Below are 22996 nucleotides of genomic sequence, written 5' to 3' on the forward strand. Positions count from 1 at the left end.
ACAGGAGAGCGGCTGCAGTATGTGGGTCAGTCATTAGCGTGACTGTGGCATCTCTCCTGCTGCCTGCAGATGCTTTAATCTCACCTGCTTCACAGCGAACTCTCACCGGCAGGAGGGAATGGAAATGTGCTTGGCCCTTAGGGGCCTCTAGGGGCCAAAGTATAGGGGAAGTGTCTGGCTTGAAAGCTGAACTGATGGGCCCGGAAAAAGATGCATTTGTCTGATGCTATCAAGAGGCGAAAAACTCAAACCGGACTGGAAAAGAATCAAGTTTTTATGAAAGGAATTCCTCACTTGTAATTCAATAGTCTCACAGTGAATTTTCCATCCGTCTGTTTATGGAAGGAATTCTTCATTTGGAAGTCACTTTGGATAAAAGCGACTGCCAAATGAAAAAATGTCAATGGAGGAAAAATCGGAACCAAATTCTTCATCGTGTTTCTTTCAGGTTTAAGAAGTGAAGCTCACTGTGCGTTTACGTCATGTCGGAAATATCGTAATTAGTTCCAGAGTACTATCGTGATTACAAACTCAGATCTTTATGAAAACTTACACTTGTGATTCACTGTTGTTTGTTAATTGCAATAAAGCTTGCAATAAAATAATCCATAAATATTAGATGGAAAACTAAACCTCAACCAAAATTAGAAATATTGCTCCAGCAAACTAAATGAAGTAAGGTTAAGATGAAGTAATACATTTACCTAAATTACGTCTAAAACAAAAAGAAATCCATTAAAAATAAAATCACATAACAAAATTACCAAAACTAAAATGAAAACTGAAAATATAACAATAGATACTGTTTGATATGTCACTTTATAGCCAATGATACCTGTTGCACATTTTTTTAAATATATTTTTCAAGCTAACATAGAAATGAATTAATCCAGTGATAAAGTACTTAGTAAGTAGATGGAATATTTATTATTATTATTTTACACATCAAAAAAATAAAATCATTATTATTTTTTATTTTCTAAAATAATTTGAAACTGCGAGATTTGATGTAATATGACAAACAATAAATACAACTATATTTATGAAACAATTATATAATCGTTATACAATTATTATTAAACAATTACATAATACTATTAAAAATTAAATTATTAAATACTATTAATGACTATGATATATATTTTTTTATTTTATTTTAATGTACTAAATACTATTCAGTTACTATGACATTATTTCGTTTATTTTTTATTTTATTTTAATATGAATAAAATATTTTTAAATGTATTAAATACTATTCAGTTATTAAGACATTATTATATTTTTGTTTTTTATTTTATTTCAATATGAATAAAATATTTTTAAATGTATTAAATACTATTAAATTACTATGATACTATACATTTTTAGTTTTTAATATTTTTCAAGCTAATTAAATGATGCAGTGATTAAGTATTTAACAAGTACATAACATGTTTATTTAAAATTATAGTTCAAACAATGAAATCATCATTTTTTGTTTTCTAAAATCATGATTTTAAGCAGCAAAATGTTATTTAATATGACAAACAATAAATACAACTATATTTATGAAACAATTATACATGTACAATTATTTATATACAATGTAATGTGACATTACTATTAAATATTAAATAATATTAATTACTATAACATTATTTAATTTATTTGTTATTTTATTTAAATATGAATAAAATAATTTTAAATGTATTAAAAACTACTGAATTACTATGACATTATTTAATTTATTTTTTATTTTATTTAAATACGAAATAAAAATTTTAAAATATTAAATACTACTATTATTATGACATTATTTTATTTTTTATTTCAATATGAATAAAATATTTTTATATGTATTAAATTACTGTAATTTCTATGACATTTTTAGTTTTTAATATTTTTCAAGCTAACTTAGAAATTATACTTCAAACAATGGAATCATTTCTGTTTTCTAAAATGATGATTTTAAGCTGCAAAATTGTATGTATACAAACAATAAATAAGAAACAAGAAACAATTATATATGTACAATTATTTATATACAATGTAATGTCACATATTAATATTAAATATTAAAATATTAAATACTATGAATTACTATGACATTATTTTATTTTAATATGAATAAAATATTTTTAAAAGTATTAAATACTATTAAATTCATATGACATTATTTTAAACAAAAACATTTTCTGTCTCAACTGAATGCTCAAATGCACTTCTGTCCCTCAAAGCCTCGTTTTCATTCACGTCAGACGAAACATGGCCTCAACTCTGATTCATTTCTGTAGATTGTTACCTGTGCAAACAGAGGTGCAGGCGATTTTTTGAATGGCCTGTCCGTCACACGGCGACCCTCCGTTCAGAGGTGCGGGATTGGTGCAGCTGCGGGTTCTTTTCTGAAGGCCCCGCCCACATCGAGTGTTACAGGTCGACCACTCCGTCCATGTGGACCAGCCACCGTTCACTACAGAAACACACACAGACACACAATCACTTCTCTCATCTTCCCACACTCGCTTTCTTCTCACGTAATGATTCCAACTCAGATCAATATTTCATGTCTATTTACTTTTTTATTTGCTAAGCAGCCGTGTTATGCCTTGTAATATTACACTGCAAAATAAACCCATTATTTTGTGATAATGAACAAGCGGTTGTACATGATCCTGTACTCGTATACAGTCAGTCTCTGCAGGTCATTTTTCTTTTACTGCTGATTTGAAAGAATTTATTGGAATTCTTGCAAATAAAGCTGGGGTTTATCTGTCTATTAATGGCTGCAAACACAAACTCTTTTATCTGAAAGACACTTTCTGCTGTTCAAAATGAACTTTTTCTGTAGTTTTGAACTTTTGGTTTGGTATTTCGGCAGTGTTAATATTGTTGGCTCCATATGATTTATCGCATGCATTTTTGTTTGAATTTTGCACCTTTTCTTGGTCACCTTGAAAAGCGTCTGCTAAACTAATAAATATAAATGTATTAAAAAACGTTCTATATTCTTTACTACTAGTCAAGGAAAAAATTTTCATTTCTCACACACTGCAGGGTGACGAAGAAAGTCGTTCCCTGAAAAAAAAGGTATAGACATTAAACACACTCAGCACAGAAAATACAATATTTATGAGGTAATAAATGACAAACAATAAATACAGCTATATTTATTCAACAAGTATTTTAGTCTCTTTTTTTTTGTCTTTGAGCCTTTTATGCACGCCAAGGCTGCATTTTTTGTTGTACAAAAATACAGTAAAAACAGTAATATTGTGAAAATACAACTACAGTTTAAACTAAATGTTTTTTGTGGAAAACAATACTTTTTTCAGGACAAAAGAATAGCATTTATATAAAGGTGGCTTTTTTTTTAACATCATAAATTTCTTTATTGTCACTTCTAAACAATGCATCCTTGCTAAATAAGTGTTCATAAAAGCAGTAGTGTATTTTACATTACAGTAGTGTAATATTAATACATAATATAATATAATATAATATAATATAATATAATATAATAATAAATGTACAATTATCAATTTATACAATGTAATGTCACATATTACTATCAAATGTTAAATTATTAAATACTATTAATTGCTAAAATTACTAAAAAAAATTTGTAACATTATAAAATATCTTTATTGTCACTTTTAATGCATACTTGCTAAACGTGTTATTTCATAAAAAGTAGTGTATTTTTTTTTACATTACATTAGTGTAGTGTTAATGTATAATGTAATAGAATATAATAAATATATATGTACAATTATTAATTTATACAATGTTACTAATATTACTATTAAATGTTAAATTATTAAATACTATGAATTACTATGTTATTTAATTATTTTGTTTTGTAAAAAAAACAGCATTTATTTAAAATTATTTTTTGTAACATTATAAATGTCTTTATTGTCACTTCTAAACAATGTAATGTATCCTTGATGAATAAGTGTTAATTTCATTAATAGTGTCAATAGTGTAACATTAATGTATAATGTAATATAATATAATAAATATGTACAATTATTAATTATTATTAATATAATATAATGTGTGTAATGTTATTAATATATACAATGTAATGTCACATATATAATGTGATGTATAATGTATATACATATATATATATATATATATATATATATAGTCTCTTCTGCTCACCAAGGCTGCATTTCATTGATAAAAAATGAAGCAAAACCATTAATATTGTGAAATATTACAATTTAAAAGAACGGTTTTCTATTTTAATTTCTGTTTTTGACAAATGAAACATATATTTAAACATTTAATGTTATAATAATTATTTATATATTAATAAAAATATACACTGTAAACTTACATAATAATATAACATTACACTTATTAAATGTTCAATAAAATGTAAATAAATTATTGAATGTATTAACTACTATTAATTACTATTGTTTAATTTGATGTTTTATTTGTTTTATTTAATACATTTATATTATATAAATGTATTAATTATATTATATTATATTATATTATATTACATTATATATAATATTTGAGAAGTTAAATTACTGTAGTTGTGGCTCATAGCAAGAGAAAATGGTTATCTGACCATCTAGTATGTTTTTTAATTAACAAAATGTTTTTGCATTAAAGTTCTGATAAAAAATGTTTCAGAAAAATGTTTTCGATTGAGCGCTATTTCTAGGTGATTAATCCATTTTAAGTAAATGACTGTCAACAATTATGTAAGTCTTTGCAGAGGCGGTCTGATGTTCTTCCAGTGAAGCACAAGATGTTCTTTGTAACATCTTAAATCATTCAAGAGAACATTATTATGAGGTTTTGTTCAAGTATCTCTCGTTTTGATGTCATTCAAGTAAAAGAGACGCAAAGCACATATTGTGAAAGGCAGAAAATGGACAGAAGTGAAGTGTGCTGTGAGCAGCTGTGTTTGGTATGTGAGAGTATGTGTTCCAGCTGACGGATCCTTTTACCTTCACACACACACACACACACACACACACACACACACACACGAATTGGAGTGTTTAACTCTTGTATTGTTGAGAGGTGATGCTCTTCCCATCTGAGTCTTCCGGAGAAAGACACAGAAGCTCTTAAACTCTTAAACTGTGTCACTCCCTCTGCTGCTATTAACTTACCGCACTCCCTTCACACACTTTCCACAGCTCTGTGTGTGTGTGTGTGACTCTGGGTTCGTGTGAGGGAGTAGATTAGCTGTAAGTAGATTCCTCCTTTTCCTTCCCATCTTTCTCATTTCAGAGTTATGAGGCCATACAGCCAAACGAGCGGGACTCATTCCAGAGCTCTGTCTTTCGCTCTCTGTCCCTCAACATTAAAAAGGTTTCAACCACTGACTAGATTTTTACATTTTCTGAAGCCGTTCGCAAAACTAACCACCAGAACAAATGCTATGGTGTTTTAAATGATTGCTAGGGCATTGTTTAAGTTACGGTTAAATGTGGTTAAATCTGGGTGGTTGTTGCCAGTGTTGTTACTGTTAAGTACAACTGAAAAACTATTAAAACTGATTCATTGAAAAAAAGCTGAAACTAAATACAAATAATAACAAACAGACATTAGAAATAGTGCTTGGGAACTAACCGAAATAAGTAGCTGAAATGCTAAAATACCTATAACTAAAATGAATATAAAGCTAAATAGAAATATAAAACAAAAACTAATAAAAATGAGAAAAGAACGTAACAAAATTAGAAAACTTTAACCTAAACTAAAATGAAAACTGAACCCAAAACTATTAAAAATCATTTGGCTGGTCTTCAGTTAATGCTCAATTAAAAAAAAAAAAAAAAAAAAAAAAATATATATATATATCTTTGGTTTTATTTTAAATGAGCATTAACTGAAATAAAAAATAAGTTAGAGTACACAAATTACAAAAATAAAAAATAGAAATACGTACGTAACAATATTAGGAAACTTAAACCAGAATTCAAATGAAAACTGAAAACCAGTCAGTATCTGGTGTGACCACCATTTGCCTTACACAGTGCAACACATCTCCTTCGCATAGAGTTGATCAGGTTGTTGATTGTGGCCTGTGAAATGTTGGTTTACTGCTCTTCAATGGCTGTGCGAAGTTGCTGGATATTGGCAGGAACTGGAACACACTGTCGTATACGCTGATCCAGAGCATCCCAAACATGCCCAATGGGTGACATGTCCGGTGAGTATGCTGGCCATGCAAGACCTGGGATGTTTTCAGCTTCCAGGAATTGTGTACAGATCCTTGCAACATGGTGCCGTGCATTATCATGCTGCAACATGAGGTGATGGTCGTAGATGAATGGCACAACAATGGGCCTCAGGATCTTGTCATGGTATCTCTGTGCATTCAAAATGCCATCAATAAAATGCACTTGTGTTCATTGTCCATAACACATGCCTGCCCATACCATAACCCCACTGCCACCATGGGCCACTCAATCCACAACAATGACATCAGCAAACCGCTCACCCACACGACACCATACACGCTGTCTGCCATCTGCCCTGTACAGTGAAAACCGGGATTCATCATCAACGAATGTGAGCATTTGCCCATTCAGTTGGTTACGACGACGAACTGCAGTCAGGTCGAGACCCCCATGAGGACGACGAGCATGCAGATGAGCTTCCCTGAGATGGTTTCTGACAGTTTGTGCAGAAATTCTTTGGTTATGCAAACCGACTGTTGCAGCAGCTGTCCGGGTGGCTGGTCTCAGACGATCTTGGAGGTGAAGATCCTGGATGTGGAGGTCCTGGGCTGGTGTGGTTACCTGTGGTCTGTGGTTGTTAGGCTGGTTGAATGTACTGCCAAATTCTCTGAAACGCCTTTGGAGATGGCTTATGGTAGAAAAATGAACATTCAATTCACGGGTAAGAGCTCTGGTGTACATTCCTGCAGTCAGCATGCCAATTGCACGCTTTCTCAAAACTTGCAAGATCTGTGGCATTGTGATCTGTGGCATTGTGATGGGGCAAAAACAAAAGTGTTGCGTTTGTGATTTTGGTCAGTGTAATAGCTTTTAGTCTTTTACATCTGCCTTAAGTTCAACTGTCCCAATACTTATGCTCACATCAAATAGTGGGATGAACTCTAAAAGTGTTGTCCTTTTATTTGGTAAAATATGTAAGTGTTGAGACAGCTAATAATAAAATGTGACATTCTGTAGTTTTGTCTCATATTCATCTTTTAATCATATTTGCAAATGTCTTGGCTCCACAGCAAATAAAGCAATTTTGTACATGTATGCATTATATATATGCATGTCTTCTTTTGTGTATCAGAGAGAAAAGAATGTCAGATTTGGAACGACTTGAGAGAGCAAGGAAGTGCAAAACGCATAAATGTAAATGAGTAAATGATGACAGAATTTTATTTTTTTGGCTCAACTATTCCTTTAACACTAAGTAGGCACAACAGTGATGTTTTAGCAAACACCACATCACTTAAAACCCACAGTAAAATCACTCACGCACACACACTCTAACACACTTGTATTTTGAGCCAAAGCTAACTAAAGGCCCAGCATTAGCGAGCTGATCTCAAGCGTGACATCGCTCAGGAAAGACCAAACCCCAAAACACTGAATCACTAAATCCACTTTGATGAGGAGGAGAGGATGACAGGAACAAGCACTGGAGAAAAATCATTTCTTAAGCATCAGATACCATCTAAGACAAACCCACACATACACGGTCCCGCTCTCAGAGACCTTTAATCAGTGAAGATTTCCAATGAAAACAGAGCAGGACACTAAAGCAGCCAAAACCCCATGAGGAGTGAAATGCTCATCTTCACCGCAGTCACAGCTCTTTCTCTGATTAACCCACACTAACTGGGGATCTGCGTACACTTAGACTGATTTGTAAAGGTAAAAGCGGGTCAGTATTATTTTATCCCTGTATATCCCATTGAGAATACCTGTTAAATGCCAGTTCAATTCTTCAATTTATATTGAGGTTGAAAAGAGGACACGGAATTGCAAATAAAGATGAAATAAAAAATGAAATGCAAATAAAAGTTATTGTTTAATCCAAAGAAATTAATGTAACTAAATTTTATCCAGAAAAGCACAGCCTGCTAAGAGAGCCTTTGAATGATAGAAAGATAGACAGAATTATAGAACGATAAAACGATATATAGATATATAGATAGATTAAACAGCAGATAAACAGAACAATAAACAGAACGACAGATAGAACAACAGAACGATAAAATTAACGATAGTAAGAACAATAGAACAAGCAAACGAGATAGCTGGATAGATACCTGTAGATAGATATAGATACAGTAGACAGACAGACAGACAGATAGATAGATAGAAAAATCAGAAAAATGAATGAACGATGAATGACAGAAAAAAAACGATAGAACGAGCGATAGATAGATTGTTAAAAAACAGATGGTTAGAATAAACAAATGAACAAACAAACAATAGATTTTTAAAATGATAGATTGTTAGAATGATAGAATAAACGAACAAACAAATCATAGATGGATAAATAGAACGACGGATAGAACGAAAAAACGATCAATAGACAGAATGACAGAACATACAAACAAACAATAGATAGACAGATAGACATATAGATAGACAGATAAAAACGATAGACAGAATAAAGGAATGAACGAACAAAAATACATTTTTAGAACAATAGATTGTTAGAACAAAAGATAGAATGATAGAATAAACGAACAAACAAATGATAGATAGATAAATACATAGATACACAGAATGACATAGAACGATAAAACGATCGATAGATAAACGATAGAACAAACAATAGATAGATTGATAGATAGAATAAACGAATGAACGAACAAACAGATTTTTAGAATGATAGAATAAATGAACAAAAAAACGATTATTAGAATGATAAACTGTTTGAACGAACGAAGCAACTAACTAATGATAGATAGATAGAATTAATAAATGAACAAACACTACATTTTTAGAACGATAGATTGTTAGAACGATAGAATAAACAAACGAACGAAAAATAAACTGTTAGAACGACAGAACGTTTGATAGAACGAACAAATGACAGACAAATAGATAGACAGACACAGATAGATAGATAGATAGTTAGACAGATAGATAGATAGAAAGATAGATAGATAGATAGACAGACAGATAGACAGACAAAACAATGAACAAACAAACAATAGATTTTTAGAACGACAGATTGTTAGAATGACAGATAGAATAAACGAACAAACGATGGATGGATAGACAGATAGACAGACAGACAGACAGACAGATAAAATCACAGAATAAACGAATGATTAAAAACAAACGAACGACAGACAGACAGACAGACAGATAGATAGATAGATAGATAGATAGATAGATAGATAGATAGATAGATAGATAGATAGATAGATAGATAAATAAAATAAATCAATAAACGAACAAACAAACAATAGATAGATATGTTCTCTTCATTTGTTCTCAGTTGTTCATTTAATCTTGTTGCTGTCTAGGAAAAACTAATTAGGATATTAAAGCGATCTCATCAGTGACTGAGCAAAACTAGGCACATTAGACACTCATTCAGCAGCAACATTCGCTCATATTCACTGAATCTCCTGCACAACCAACTACAGCAACATCACAACCACTGACTGCTTCACTGAAGACCAAGTTCACAACCGCAAAACTTTGGAGTACAACAGATTTCATGCTTTGAGAATCTAGGTCAAGAAATAGAGTGGCTCTGCTTTTCAGATGCAAAAGCAGACCATTTTCTATCTTTCAAAATGATGACAAGCTATTAAACGTTCAGTGGTGCGAGAGACGTGCTCGACTCTGGGCTCTGACTGAGTGTTTTACAGATGCAGGAGTAATTGATATGTGCGCAAGTGCAGCGACACGCGTGACAGACTCTGAAAAAACATGCTCACAGAGCTCCTGTCAGAGTGATCATCAGCGGGTGGCGGCGAGAGCTTTTCACATGTAAAAGTAGTTTGCACGTGTGTCTGTGTGATTGTGTGTTTGTTGTATTTGAGATGCTCCTCCAAAACTCCTTGATAAGACTGACAGAGTGCATTTGCATTAATTAGCAAGGTGAGATGTAAACTGTTAGAGTGTCATTAAGTCAAACTTTAGCACAAACAACATCCTGAGAACTTTATGATTTTTCAGGGTGAAACTGAAAAAAAAAACAAAAAAAAAAAAAAAAAAAAAACAATTTAATGTATAAGCTAGTGAAAAGAAAACCCTTATTCCCGCATTTTAATTAAAAAATTACTAGATCATGTTTTAAGGCTGTACCATAAAATTCCACATTAGACTAATTTATAAAATTATATATATATATATATACAGTATATATATATAAATCTAAATTATCTACGTTTTTATATTAAATTATTAAATTAAAAATTCCACACTGGACTGAATTTTAATTATAATTTTTTAATAGATCATGCTTTAAGGCTATACCATAAACTAAAACTAATTAATTAAAAACCGTAAATTATACATATGCATATACACACACAGTAAATATATAAACATAAAATAATATAATTTTTTTGTTGTTGTTATTCTTTGAGATTTAAAAAAAAATCCTTAAAAAATCCACACTGGAGTAAAATTTTATATATCAATATTTCCTACTCTGCCTTACTGTTTCAACAGAAAATACATCAACACAAAACATAAAACTGTGCACTGTGTGATACTGAGCATGTCATTTTCCACATTGATTTTGAGAGAAAAGAATTAAACTATTTCGTTACAAACAAAATAATTCAGAAGGCTGGGAATTGTGCAACTTTGAAGTGAATGATGGGTAAAAATCTGAAAGGCTTTTTGCAAAGTTGCGTGCATGAGACGGACTATGAGTCACTGCTAAAACACATCTGAACAGACCATACAGCAATTTATCACAGCTGGACCTGGTATTATGAGGGAAATTAGGTACAATGGAGAGTACTGGAGGAAACTCTTCCAGTGGAAAGCGGTGAAAGCACTTTCCACAATTTGGGTACAAATTACAGCTTGACTCTTTAATAAAAGTCAGTTTTGGTTCTTTTTCAAACAAAGGGTAAGTGAAAGGAGGTGCTTTACCTTCAGAAAATGTCATTCGTCCACCTCAGGAGGTCAAGCTATAATTTTATGTGCTATAATAATATACTCCACAGTAAAAATCATGCAAAATCTGTGAAAATTGAGATGATTCACCTTCTGACAAGCTGTAGAAAAGATCTGAATAATTGTTGGTTTCACAACAGTTCACCTAACATATGTTATCATCTAAAAGAATAAGATTTTTGTTGTGATTGCTTTAAATGCAGTATTTTGTATGTAAAATGACAGAGAGAAGCATAAAAATATAATAGGTATATATGCAATAGACAATGCAGATGATGTAAAACCCATAAACAACACAATGGCCAATCAAATTTTAGTATGCAAATAAGGCAAGCACTGTAACACAAGTCAAATGGAAATTTTAAAATCAAATGAAAGTTCGTAGTATATAGTTTAAAAGCAAATCAAAAACAAAACTGCACAGCACACCTAAGACTAAAATTATCTACAAAACAACTTTTGAATGGAGTTTGTACAAGCTGTGTTTGTCTAATTAATTGCTTAAAGGTGTTGAAGAAGAAGAAGAAAAGGATGCTGCAAGTGCTGTAATGATGCATTCACACCATGTTGAAATTACCCGTAATTATGAGTTTCCAGCTAGTAAAAAAAGGTTCATTCATGTCCTTGTCAAACTTATAATTACAAGCTGGAAACTTTTTAATGAATTTTATGAAAGCTCTTCTCCCACTTGACCGTGGTCAAGCCCGCCAAAAAAAACCTTCCCAGAAACTTGCGCTCAACAAGCCGCTGGTTACAAAAGTGTTTATTTTTCCATTTTAAGTGGGCATGAAATGAAAACTCACTGTATCTGTTTTCCTTGGATGTAACTGACTATCTACGTTTTATAGTAGAAATGCACCATTCGGAATTGATTTGCTTTGGTTTGTGTTTTTCAGTGATAAATTCATTGATAAATTAACCAATAATTCATTGATTCATTAACTTTGTTGTATTGCTTGTTTAAAAGTTTTAAACATTTTTTTTTTATTTAAAGTCATGACACTGACAGGGCGACAGATCTATATTTCTGTATAACGGATTATCAAGCAGTGTAGGGCGGGTCTTGGTTCTGTATGTTGGTTGTTGATTGGATGTTTAGATGTGGGCGTGGCATTCAAAATGATATGCAGATGAATGTAAGCTTGCAAAAAAAAGTTGCAACAATGACCTGCACACTGTGAAGCAAAAAAGCAAATGAGAGAAACAAAACAGTTCCTTCCTCAGTGTCTAATCTTTTTTTCTGCTTTTATTTCACATTTGTTTTTGTTTTTTTTTGTCTTTTTTTGTATTATTATGGCTATACTTTCTGGACATTTTTAGACATGGTTTGTGGTTTCATTCATTTTATTTTAATGTAAAATGAATTTGTTTTAAACACAAATTTTACATTTTATATTAATAAAATCCTCCAGTCATTTAGTCCGCTTTAATTTATATTTATAAAATCCTCCAATCATTTAGTCTGCTTTAAACTCCGCCCCTGTAAGCTCACGTTCATCTGCATATAATTTTGAATGCCACGCCCACATCTAAACATCCAATCAACAACCAACATACAGAACCAAAACCCGCCCTACACTGTTTGATAATCCGTTATACAGAAATAAAGATCTGTCGCCCTGTCAGTGTCATGACTTTAAATCAAGAAAATGTTTGAAACGTCAAAACAGGCAATACAACAAATTTAATGATTCAATGAATTATTGGTTAATTTGTCAATGAATTTATCACTGAAAAACACAAATCAAAGCAAATCAATTCCGAATGGTGCATTTCTACCATAAAACTTAGATAGTCAAACAAACATAATAATAACCAAAAAAAATTATGTACATTCTATGTATTCATAAATCACTTCAGAAATCACGAAACAAATGAAACATCAAAAATCGGTCAATCAATGTGGCTGAGAATAAAGTGAGTGAAGTGTATATTGAAATTTATAGTTCAAATTTTTAGTCAATATTAGTCAATAATTTAACAACACATTCACTTGTTCAAGGTTTTCTAATGTCAGTTACATCCAGGTAAACAAATTAAAATACATATTAAAAAAAACTTTTTTTGTTGTCAGTTTTATTGGAAAATTTTAATATTATAACTATGAATTATTAATTTAAAAATAAATTAATTATTCTAAAATGTTAACAAAATCATTATAGAATCATTTTTATATTATATAAATAATATTATTAATAATTTATGTTAATTCAATTTTATATTAATTTATTTTCAATTTAATGTAAATAGGCAAACAAAGTTGCAACAATGACCTGCACACTATGAAGCTGAAAAAAGACAATGAGAGAAATAAAACAAAACAAAACAAAACAGTTCGTTCCTTAGTGTCTAAACTTTTTTTTTCTGTTTTTATCTCATTTTGCTTTTTGGTCTTTTTTGTATTATTATTACACATTCTGGACATTTTTAGACATGGTTTGTGGTTTCATTCATTTTATTTTAATGTAAAATGAATTTGTTTTAAACACAAATGTTACATTTTGTATTAATAAATGATTGATTTAGATTTCATGTCTGCTGAAACCTTCACAGTAACATGGCACATTTGTGACCCTGGAACACAAAACCAGTCATAAGGGTCAGTTTTCTGGAATCTAAGGGTGCAAAAAAATCTAAATATTAAGAAAATTGCCTTTAAAGTTGTGCAAAGAAAAGTCCTTAGCAATGCATATTAGTAATCAAAAATTAGGTTTTGATATATTTATGGTAGAAAATGTACACAATATTTGCATGGAACATGATCTTTACTTAATATCCTAATGATTTTTGGCATAAAAGAAAAAATGATCATTTTAAAATTGTTGGCTATTGCTACAAATATACCCGTGCTCCTTATGACTGGTGTTGCAGTCCAAGGTCACATTTATTCCATGAACACAAGTAACACCAAACTCACCATAGACGATGACTGTAGCCGTTGTGCTTCGTCTTTTAGCAACGATGTTCTTAGCGACGCAGGTGTAGTTAGCGGTGTCAGAAAGCCGCGCCTGTTTGATGATCAGGTTATGATCGATAGTGATATAGAAATTCCGATCATCTGCAGGATCGATAATCTCTTCGTTCTTCAGCCACTCCACCTGCACAGAGACAGAAAGACAAGAACGCATTAGTGAAATCCATACGGCTGCACCTGATGGGCCGTTCCGGGACACATAATATCAGGACGTCCTCATGCAATCCCTGCCCCGTACACGCATTCATCCCGCCTATGCGTCTGAAATTATCAAACGTTTTAATTAGCTTCAAAGCTAACTCCTCAGGGCAACACTGACTCAGAGCTTGAGCAATTTTGTAAAACGATAGCAGACATTTTAGAAAAAGAACATTGTGGAGACATTAAAAGGAAATTGCATGCAGGCAAAAGACTTGTGAGGATATTTTTAGACACAGTGTTTAATTACAAAAGTGGCCTGTTAATATCTCCAGAAAACACTGAGGGAGAAACAGGAAGCCACTGGTGGTAGATTGGTTTATCTTGAAGAGCATCTTAAGATGCTTAAGAACAGACTTTGAACAGAAGACAGTTATATACATGACTGACCCTTCGCTAAGCCCCGCCTTAAATACATTACTGACCAGTCAGATCTCAACCAATCAGCTGTTGCCAACTGTGAAACACATTTTTTAATGCAAGATATTATGTAAAATCTGAATTTTACATAAATTAAATAAAAAATTAAATTTTAAAAAAGAAATAAAAATAAAAAAACAAATAATTGCCTTCATTCTGATGAACAGTTTTTAATCAAATTAGTCACAAAATAACTAATAAGAACATACCTATAGCATAAAATAGTCAATTTTATGCAAGGCTGCATTTATTTGATCAAAAATACAGAAAAACTGTAATATTGTAAAATATTATTTTAATTCAAAATAACTGTTTTTTATGTAAATATATTTTAAAATGTAATTTATTCCTGTGATACAAAGCTACATTTTCAGCATCATTACTCCAGTCTTCAGTGTCACATGATCCTTCAGAAATCATTCTAATATACTGATTTATTATCAACGTTGAAAACAGTTTATTTATTTAAAATAGAATGGCTTTCTAATAATATACACTACTGTTCAAATGTTTGGGGTTAGTAAAATTTTATTCTTCTTTTTTTGAAAGAAATTAATACTTTTATTCACCAAGGATGTGTTAAGTTAATAAAAAGTGATAGCATAGATTTACATTGTTAGAAAAGATTTATATTTTGAATAAATGCTGCCCTTTTTAACTTGTTACTCAAAGAATCCTGAAAAAAAAAAAGAATCACAGGATCCAAAAAAATATTTGTCAGCACAGCCGTTTTAACATTGATAATTCTAATAATAAATCAGCATGTCTGAATGATTTCTGAAGGATCATGTCACACTTGAAGGAGATACTCATCCCCTTGTCATCCACGATGTTAATGTGTTTCTTTCTTCAGTCGTAAAGAAATTATGTTTTCTGAGGAAAACATTTCAGCATTTTTTCTCCATATAATGGACTGATATGGTGCCCCGATTTTGAACTTCCAAAATGCAGCTTAAATGCGGCTTCAAACGATCCCAAATGCGGTTGTAAACGATCCCAGCCAAGAAAGAAGGGTCTTATCTAGCGAAACGATTGGTTATTTTAATAAAAATAATACAATTGATATACTTTTTAATACCAATACACTCTGCCTGGACTGTTTTTGTTCCTGTTCATGGCAGTTATGGTATGTCGAAAAACACCCATCTCATGTTCTCCTTCAACTTCAAAATCACCCTATATCGCTGTTTTACCTTTTTTGTTAAGGATGTTTGATCTTCTTTGCATGTTCACGTTGCAAAGACTGGGTCGGTACTTCTGCAGCGATGTAGGATGATTTTTAAATGATTTTTGAAGTTGAGGGAGAAAATACGATCAGAGTTTTTTGACATAACCTAACTGTCTTGAGCTAGAATGAGTTCAGAGTTCAGAGAGAGCAAGACAAGACTAGTGTCTGAGATTAAAAAGTATATAAATTGTATTATTTTAATGAAAATAACCGGTTGTTTTGCTAGATAAGACCCTTCTTCCTTGGCTGGGCTCATTTACAACCGCATCGTTTGAAGCCGCTTTTAAACTACATTTTGGAAGTTCACAATCGGGGCACCATATCAGTCCATTATATGGAAAAAAATGCAGAAATGTTTTCCTCAAAAAACATAAAGAAAGACATGAACATCTTGGATGCCAAGGGGGTGAGTACATTATCTGTGAATCTTTGTTTTGGAAGTGGACTTCTCCTTTAAGACTGGAGTAACAGCTGATGAAAATTCAGCTTTGCATCACAGGAATAAATTATATTTTAAAGGTTATTCAAATAAAAACCATTATTTTATATTGTAATAATATTTTGCAATTTAACAATAACACAATTTTACTGTTTTTTCTGTATTTTTGATCAAATAAATGCAGCCTTAATGAGCATAAGAGACTTCTTTAAAAAACACTACAAGTCTTACTGATCCCAAACATTACCTTGATTTTTTATTCAGCAAGGATGCAATAAATTGATCTAAAATGACAGCAAAGACTTTTACATTGTCACAAAAACCATATTCATCAACTATAATAACCTGTATGTAAGTCGCACAACTGTTTTTAACATTGATAATAAGAAACGTTTCTCAAAGCAGCAAATCAGCATATTAGAATGATTTCTGAAAGATCATGTGACACTGAAGACTGGAGTAATGAGGCTGAAAATTCAGCTTTGCATCATAGGAATAAATTACATTTTAAAACACACTGCAATAGAAAACAGTTCTTTTAAATTGTAATAATATTTCACTGTTTTTACAACATTTTTTGATCAAATAAATACAGCCTTGGTAAGCAGAAGAGACACTATACTTTCTCCTGACTATTTTTTTCCACTGAGTTAACTGCAGTGCATTCTGAGATTGTTTTATGCATGCATTGGTCTGAAATTGGTCCGAAATGAGGTTTCTTACAGGGTGGCATCATTATCTTGCCTACTGTTTGGAACAGCCAAGTCAATGACGCCTTAAAATGCTGCCTAGTTAGGCAGCTCACTAGGTTTTACAACAGAGATACACATTTCACCACAGAAATATTCGAGAAGCCATCAGCACTGCCGCTCAACAATAATGTTACAAGCTCTTCGCATATACATCTGATGCATTAACACTACAGTATGTCAATCAGGTGAGCGAGATGCTTGACGTGCATGTTTGCGTGTGTAAATGTGTCACAGCGGTGTACCTGGAGGCTGCTGAGAGCTCGTCTGGAGGGAATAGGGTAAAAATATCACCCTCTCATTGGCTCAGCAGGAGGGAAACTCACCCAATCAGCTGCTCACGCTCTCCAGCTGTGACAAACACACTCGCGCTTGCACACACACTTCCCTATGCATTTTACCTCATTACATCTAGCAAAGGTAACCCAAATCCCAGCTGTCAAACTAAACCTTTAGATTACTGTATTTGGTGCTACTGTCACCTCAATGCATGCACGCATTTTTCTACAACAGCATTATCAGAAAATGAGCGCCTTCACGCTCCCACAGGTTCGCACACACACGCTCTTGTATGTGATAGTTGTTCTCAATATACTCGTATTGTCATCCCGCTGCGCTTGTTAGAGAGCATATTGTTGTATACAACACCTGTTTCAAATATTCATCTACAACTCCGCCTGATTCTAGCTCGCAAAATAGCGTACACAGTTCTGCAGATGTAAAACATGAGAGCACACGTTCAGCAGTGGAAAAAATACTACGAAAAAAGATGAATGTAAAATGACGGACACATATTTCAGATTCTGCACTATTTATAGATCACTAAACAAATGTACTATAAGTAAATGAGTAATACTGATCATGTGACCCCTTTTACAGATCAGTTATTATCATTAACTATCCACCTTATTCTTTAACGTAAGTAAGAGACTTCCAGTTCATTAGCCACTATAGGGAAATATTGAGAAGAACAACATGCAGTAAATGGTAAAACTGTTTGCACTACAAACCAGCGTGTTCATAATTAAGATAATAAATTAAAATAATATGGTAAGAGACACCAATTTGCAACAGCAAGCAGCAAAACAAACTGTTTTGTACAGCTAAAAATAGCTGGATGCAAATGAGACCAGAAGACAGACCCATAAAATGTACAAATGTCACGCCCAATCTCACGCCAATAATAAGGTGGATGGACTAAAACTAAAACCATAAATACTTAATACTTCATTTTATGACTGAAAAAAAAATTACTTCAGCTAGTCGTTTGTAACCCACATTAAAATATGGTTTCAATGACCATAGTTATAGTACATAATTAGAGCCTATAGGGAATTTGAATGAAAACATGCCAGTTAGGAATATAGTGCTGCTTCCCCTTTAAGAGAACAACTCGCGCACGTAAAAACCGGAGAGCAACGGCAGAGAGAGAAAGCGGAAAGATCAAAGATATTAATGAGGGAAATAATTAATTAACAAGTTGATTTTAAGAAGCCAGGAAAGAAGAAAGACAATACTTACCTGATCGCGAACCTGAAGGAAACATAATTAAATTAGAAAACAGCGGTTTTGGTGAGTTTGACACATTATATGTTGAACTTGGATCGGTTGTCAACAACGTTTCATAATAGCTACAAGAAAAAGCTAACGGTTAAACATCAAAAACTGTAAAGGATACATTGTTTAATGGTTTATTTGAACATTATATGGGTATTTATTGTGAACTGTGTGAACTGTTGAATGTTATTGTTTGAGTACAAAGTGACAGTTGAGTTAATTGAACGATGTAACATTGACGCTGCGGGTTGTAGTGTTTGTAAATCTTTACTGTTACAATAACAAGATTCCTTTGTGACCTATTGTGTAGGTCAGGTTTTTTATTTAAGCACGAAAAACTCCTGTGTGACGAACAATGAGAGGACTCACGATACCGAGAGTTTAGATGGCGAGCCAACCCAGACCAGAGCTTTGATCCTCATTCGACGACGAAAGAGACCGATTACACGCGCTGGATTGTCGGTAAACTCACTGGATCACGGATTGAGCAGGACAACAACCTTTCACCTATTTCTTCCATTTTTTCCCGGGAACATTTTTTTTCTTCCACAACTATTTTTTTTTTTTTTTTTCTTCATTTTTGAATTGAACTGAACTACATCACACAACTGAACCGTGTTGAACTAAAATACATTACACAGCATTTGAACTGAACTCAACTACATCACACAACTGAATTGAATTTAAGTGTTATAGATATTTTTATTGTATTGTGTGTGTGTGTGTGTTATGACATAATATGTGATTGTTTATTTTGTTTATTTTGAGTTTTTTTTTTTCTCTCGCCTGTAAAAAAAACAAAACAAAAAGAAAAGTTAAATCAGACAAATTATCAGCTTTAATAGGACATCAAATACAAGTGGATCCACTGTATAAAAATAATTAACTTATTATTATTTATTAGTTTATTATTTATAACTATTTATAATTATTAAAAAACAAAAGAAAACTAATAGAAAAAGATTTCTCTTTTATAACATTTACAAGACTTTTCTTAAACAACTTGTCTGTATAATATTGATTGCCTTTTAGTAAAGTGCCGGCTTTTATACTAAAGATCTGGTCTCCAGTCTGATTTTATGTTTGTTCCCCCACTCCTTGAGAACCTAGATCTGGTCCAGTAGTGAAAGTGACGCGTTTGAGTACGCGGGTGCTACACGTTTTTAGTAGAAATACTAAAATAACTAAAAATAAAAGTATATAGACAGATTTTGTAATAATACAAATAATAATAACAATAATAATAATAAAAATGACAAAAAAACAACTAAAAATAAAATAAAGGTATAAAAATATACTTTAACATATAAATAAATAAATATATTATATATAGAAAATATATAGAAATTTAAAAATAAAATTAAATTTAAAATATTAACCAAAACTGTATTAGTAAATACTCTAACTAGTCTTGCTAGTAATTACTAGTAAAAAGTTCCCTCACATACTAACTAAATGCATGTTTTGTAAATTTCGTATGTAAACCCGTGTTATTTTATTTAAAAAAAAACTTAATTAATTAAAAAGGTTTTCATTACTTGAAATAAAATAAACATAGTTTTAGTAAACAAATAGTTTTAGTTAACAATAATAACTAAGGAACAAGGAAACAGGCACAATTTACTTATTGTATTAATGGAGAGATCTCAGTCATATAAGGGCCATTCTACAGAAGTTGGAATTGTCTTGAAAAAAAAAAAAAAAATTAGTATGTATGCAAATTGTATAACATCCAAGGTACATATTTCTAGTAATTGTGCAGTTAATTCTCATATTGTATTTTCGGAAAAAAATGGAATATTTGTCCTCTCCCCAAATTTGTCAGTACCTAAACTGTAATAATAATTTAATTAGAAGGGCTATATTGACCTATTAAGATTTTGCTTACATTTACACTGTAAATATATATTTTTTGCTATTTTATCTCATTTTTTTTTTTCAGAGGTAAATCAATAAAAATTACATTTTTAACAATATTTCAACTGTAATTTATGAGATTTGCTGTATTTTGAATCCAATTTTTCTTTGTAAAAATCAAAAAGTTGATCATACTGATTTCAAAGTTAAGAATTTATTAGTTTGAATATACATTGAAACACACTATCATAACATCTTAATTGATAATTCAGTATACTTTATTTTTTTTTTTTTACAAATCATCCAATGTTTCGGTAGTGACAATTTTAGACACTTTTAAACCTAGCTCAAAGACACTAATCAATACATAGTAAAAACTAAATGTTATGGAATAACCCTAAAAAAAGTGTGCATAATTGCAGAAAAAAAGGTGTTCAGTAGTGACATTCCTTAAAGTTACACACAGTTTTTTTAGACTTTTGAACACATTTACTTCAAAATGATTACTCACCATCTAGCTATGAGAGTGACACATTAATATTTCCTGACCGTAAATGTAGGGGTTTAGTTAAAATCAGTTTCAGCCAATGGTCTAAAACCTACACGGTTTTGAAAGTAACATGAAAATGCAGAACGTTTTTTTTTAACATAAAGTTTCATAATTTACAAAAAATATATAATTATTAATTTTTTTAAACTTCACTTTTTTTTAAAAGAATCAAAAAGATATTTTTTAAAACAACAATGGAAAAAAAAATACAAAAATTATTTAAATATCATTTTCATGTTGCAAATCAAAGGTTAGGGTTCAGGACAGCCATCTCCCAACTGGAAGTACCCAATAAATGATGATTTTAAATACATTAAGCTTACCAATATTTAAAATAGCATTGTGGGTTTCAATAGATAATAGAAGGATCTTAGTAAACAGAAGATTTGAATACTTAAATGCTTTTAAAATGTGTTTTTTTGGACCAACTCAGTAGAACAGAACTAGACTTGGTAAAGTTTGCACAGATAAACACCACACTTATTTTCTTCAGGAGAAGTCAGAATGTAGCTTTGATGACTTTCCTACTATTCCAAAATGTGTAAAATAACAAAACTCACTGGATAAAAGTGTGTCCAAACTTCCGACGAGAAGTGTACGTTCACCCGTGTGTACACGGCATGTTTGTAGCGCTCTCTCTTTGAGCGTGACTGACATTTGCTTCTTATCTCTCACAGCCGTGTCTCTGTGAAGCTCACATTCGGCCCAATCACGGCTGTTTCTGGACGGCCTGATTTCGCTCTGCAGGGACTCGTCTGCTGATCAGGATGAAAGAGGCAGAGAGACGCTCTTCACGCACCTGCTCATTTTCTCCTGTTGGTGTTTACCGCCAGAACAGAGTTCCTGTACCCGGCGGGCAAACGCAGAATCAACAAGCAAACACACACAAACACACAGGCTGAAAGCAAAACCAATCAGGAAGTTTTGTGAAATATTTAAATATCTCTCAGATAATTGCTTTTTCTTCGTGCCAGAATAGATGTGTGTATTTATGCATCCATGTGTGTAGGTGACGAATATTTGATTTTTTTTAAAAATAAACACGCCACCCATCAAAGAGAAGTTTTTATTTAGGACAGAATGATCTGAAGTTTGAGAAACTAGTGAATGCATTAATGTGCAGTGTGTGAAGGTTTAAACAACGTTAATTGCATTACTTGGAAGTAGGGATACACAGATACCGGCATATGTTGAAAAACTCCCATCTCATGCTCTCCCTCAACTTCAAAATCGTTCTATATCGCTGTTTTACCTTTTTTGTTAAGGGTGTTTGATCTTCTTTGCATGTTCACTTTGCAAAGACTGTGTCAATACTTCTGCAGTGATGTAGGATGATTTTAAAATGATTTTTGAAGTTGAGGGAGAAAATACAGTTGGAGTTTTTAGACATACCCTAACTGTCTTGAACCAGAATACACAGAGATTAAATCAATTTTGATAAATTTTGAGATCAAAAAGTATTTAAAGTGTATTTTTCAAATGAAAATAACCGATTGTTTTGCTAGATAAGATCATCTTCTTCTTCGGCTGGGATTGTTTACAACTTCATTTGGGATCATTTGAAGCTGCATTTAAAACTGCATTTTGGAAGTTCAGACTCGGGGCACCATATCAGTCCATTATATGGAGAAAAATCCTGAAATGTTTTCCTCAAAAAACAATTTCTTTACGACTGAAGAAAGAAAGACATGAACATCTTGGATGACAAGGGGGTGAGTACATTATATGTGAATCTTTGTTTTAGAAGAGGACTTCTCCTTTAACCTAGAAAAATGTGCACTATTCAATTGTCTGTGCGAAGCGTGGAAGCTGAATATTAACGCACTCCCTGCATGACAGATGGAGTCACTGATGAGGTCACCTGCTCTTAAAATACTCCGTCATTTTTGGTCATACAGATAAGAGTCATACATCTTTCGAAGCTGTAAAGGCTCTACGTT

General features: G+C 32.0%; 1 protein-coding gene across 1 annotated transcript in view; it reads right to left on the reverse strand.

Annotated features, from left to right (window-relative positions):
* unc5ca (unc-5 netrin receptor Ca) overlaps positions 1-22996 on the reverse strand; it is a 191195-nt gene that overhangs the window by 48712 nt on the left and 119487 nt on the right. The window contains exons 5-6 of the mRNA XM_051109261.1: positions 14002-14182; positions 2282-2449 (exon numbers count right to left, since the gene is read on the reverse strand). Coding sequence (XP_050965218.1) covers positions 2282-2449; positions 14002-14182 — 349 coding nt within the window. The remainder of the gene's footprint in view (positions 1-2281; positions 2450-14001; positions 14183-22996) is intronic.

Source organism: Labeo rohita, chromosome 5 (genome assembly GCF_022985175.1).
Source record: "Labeo rohita strain BAU-BD-2019 chromosome 5, IGBB_LRoh.1.0, whole genome shotgun sequence".
Taxonomy (NCBI): Eukaryota; Metazoa; Chordata; class Actinopteri; order Cypriniformes; family Cyprinidae; genus Labeo; species Labeo rohita.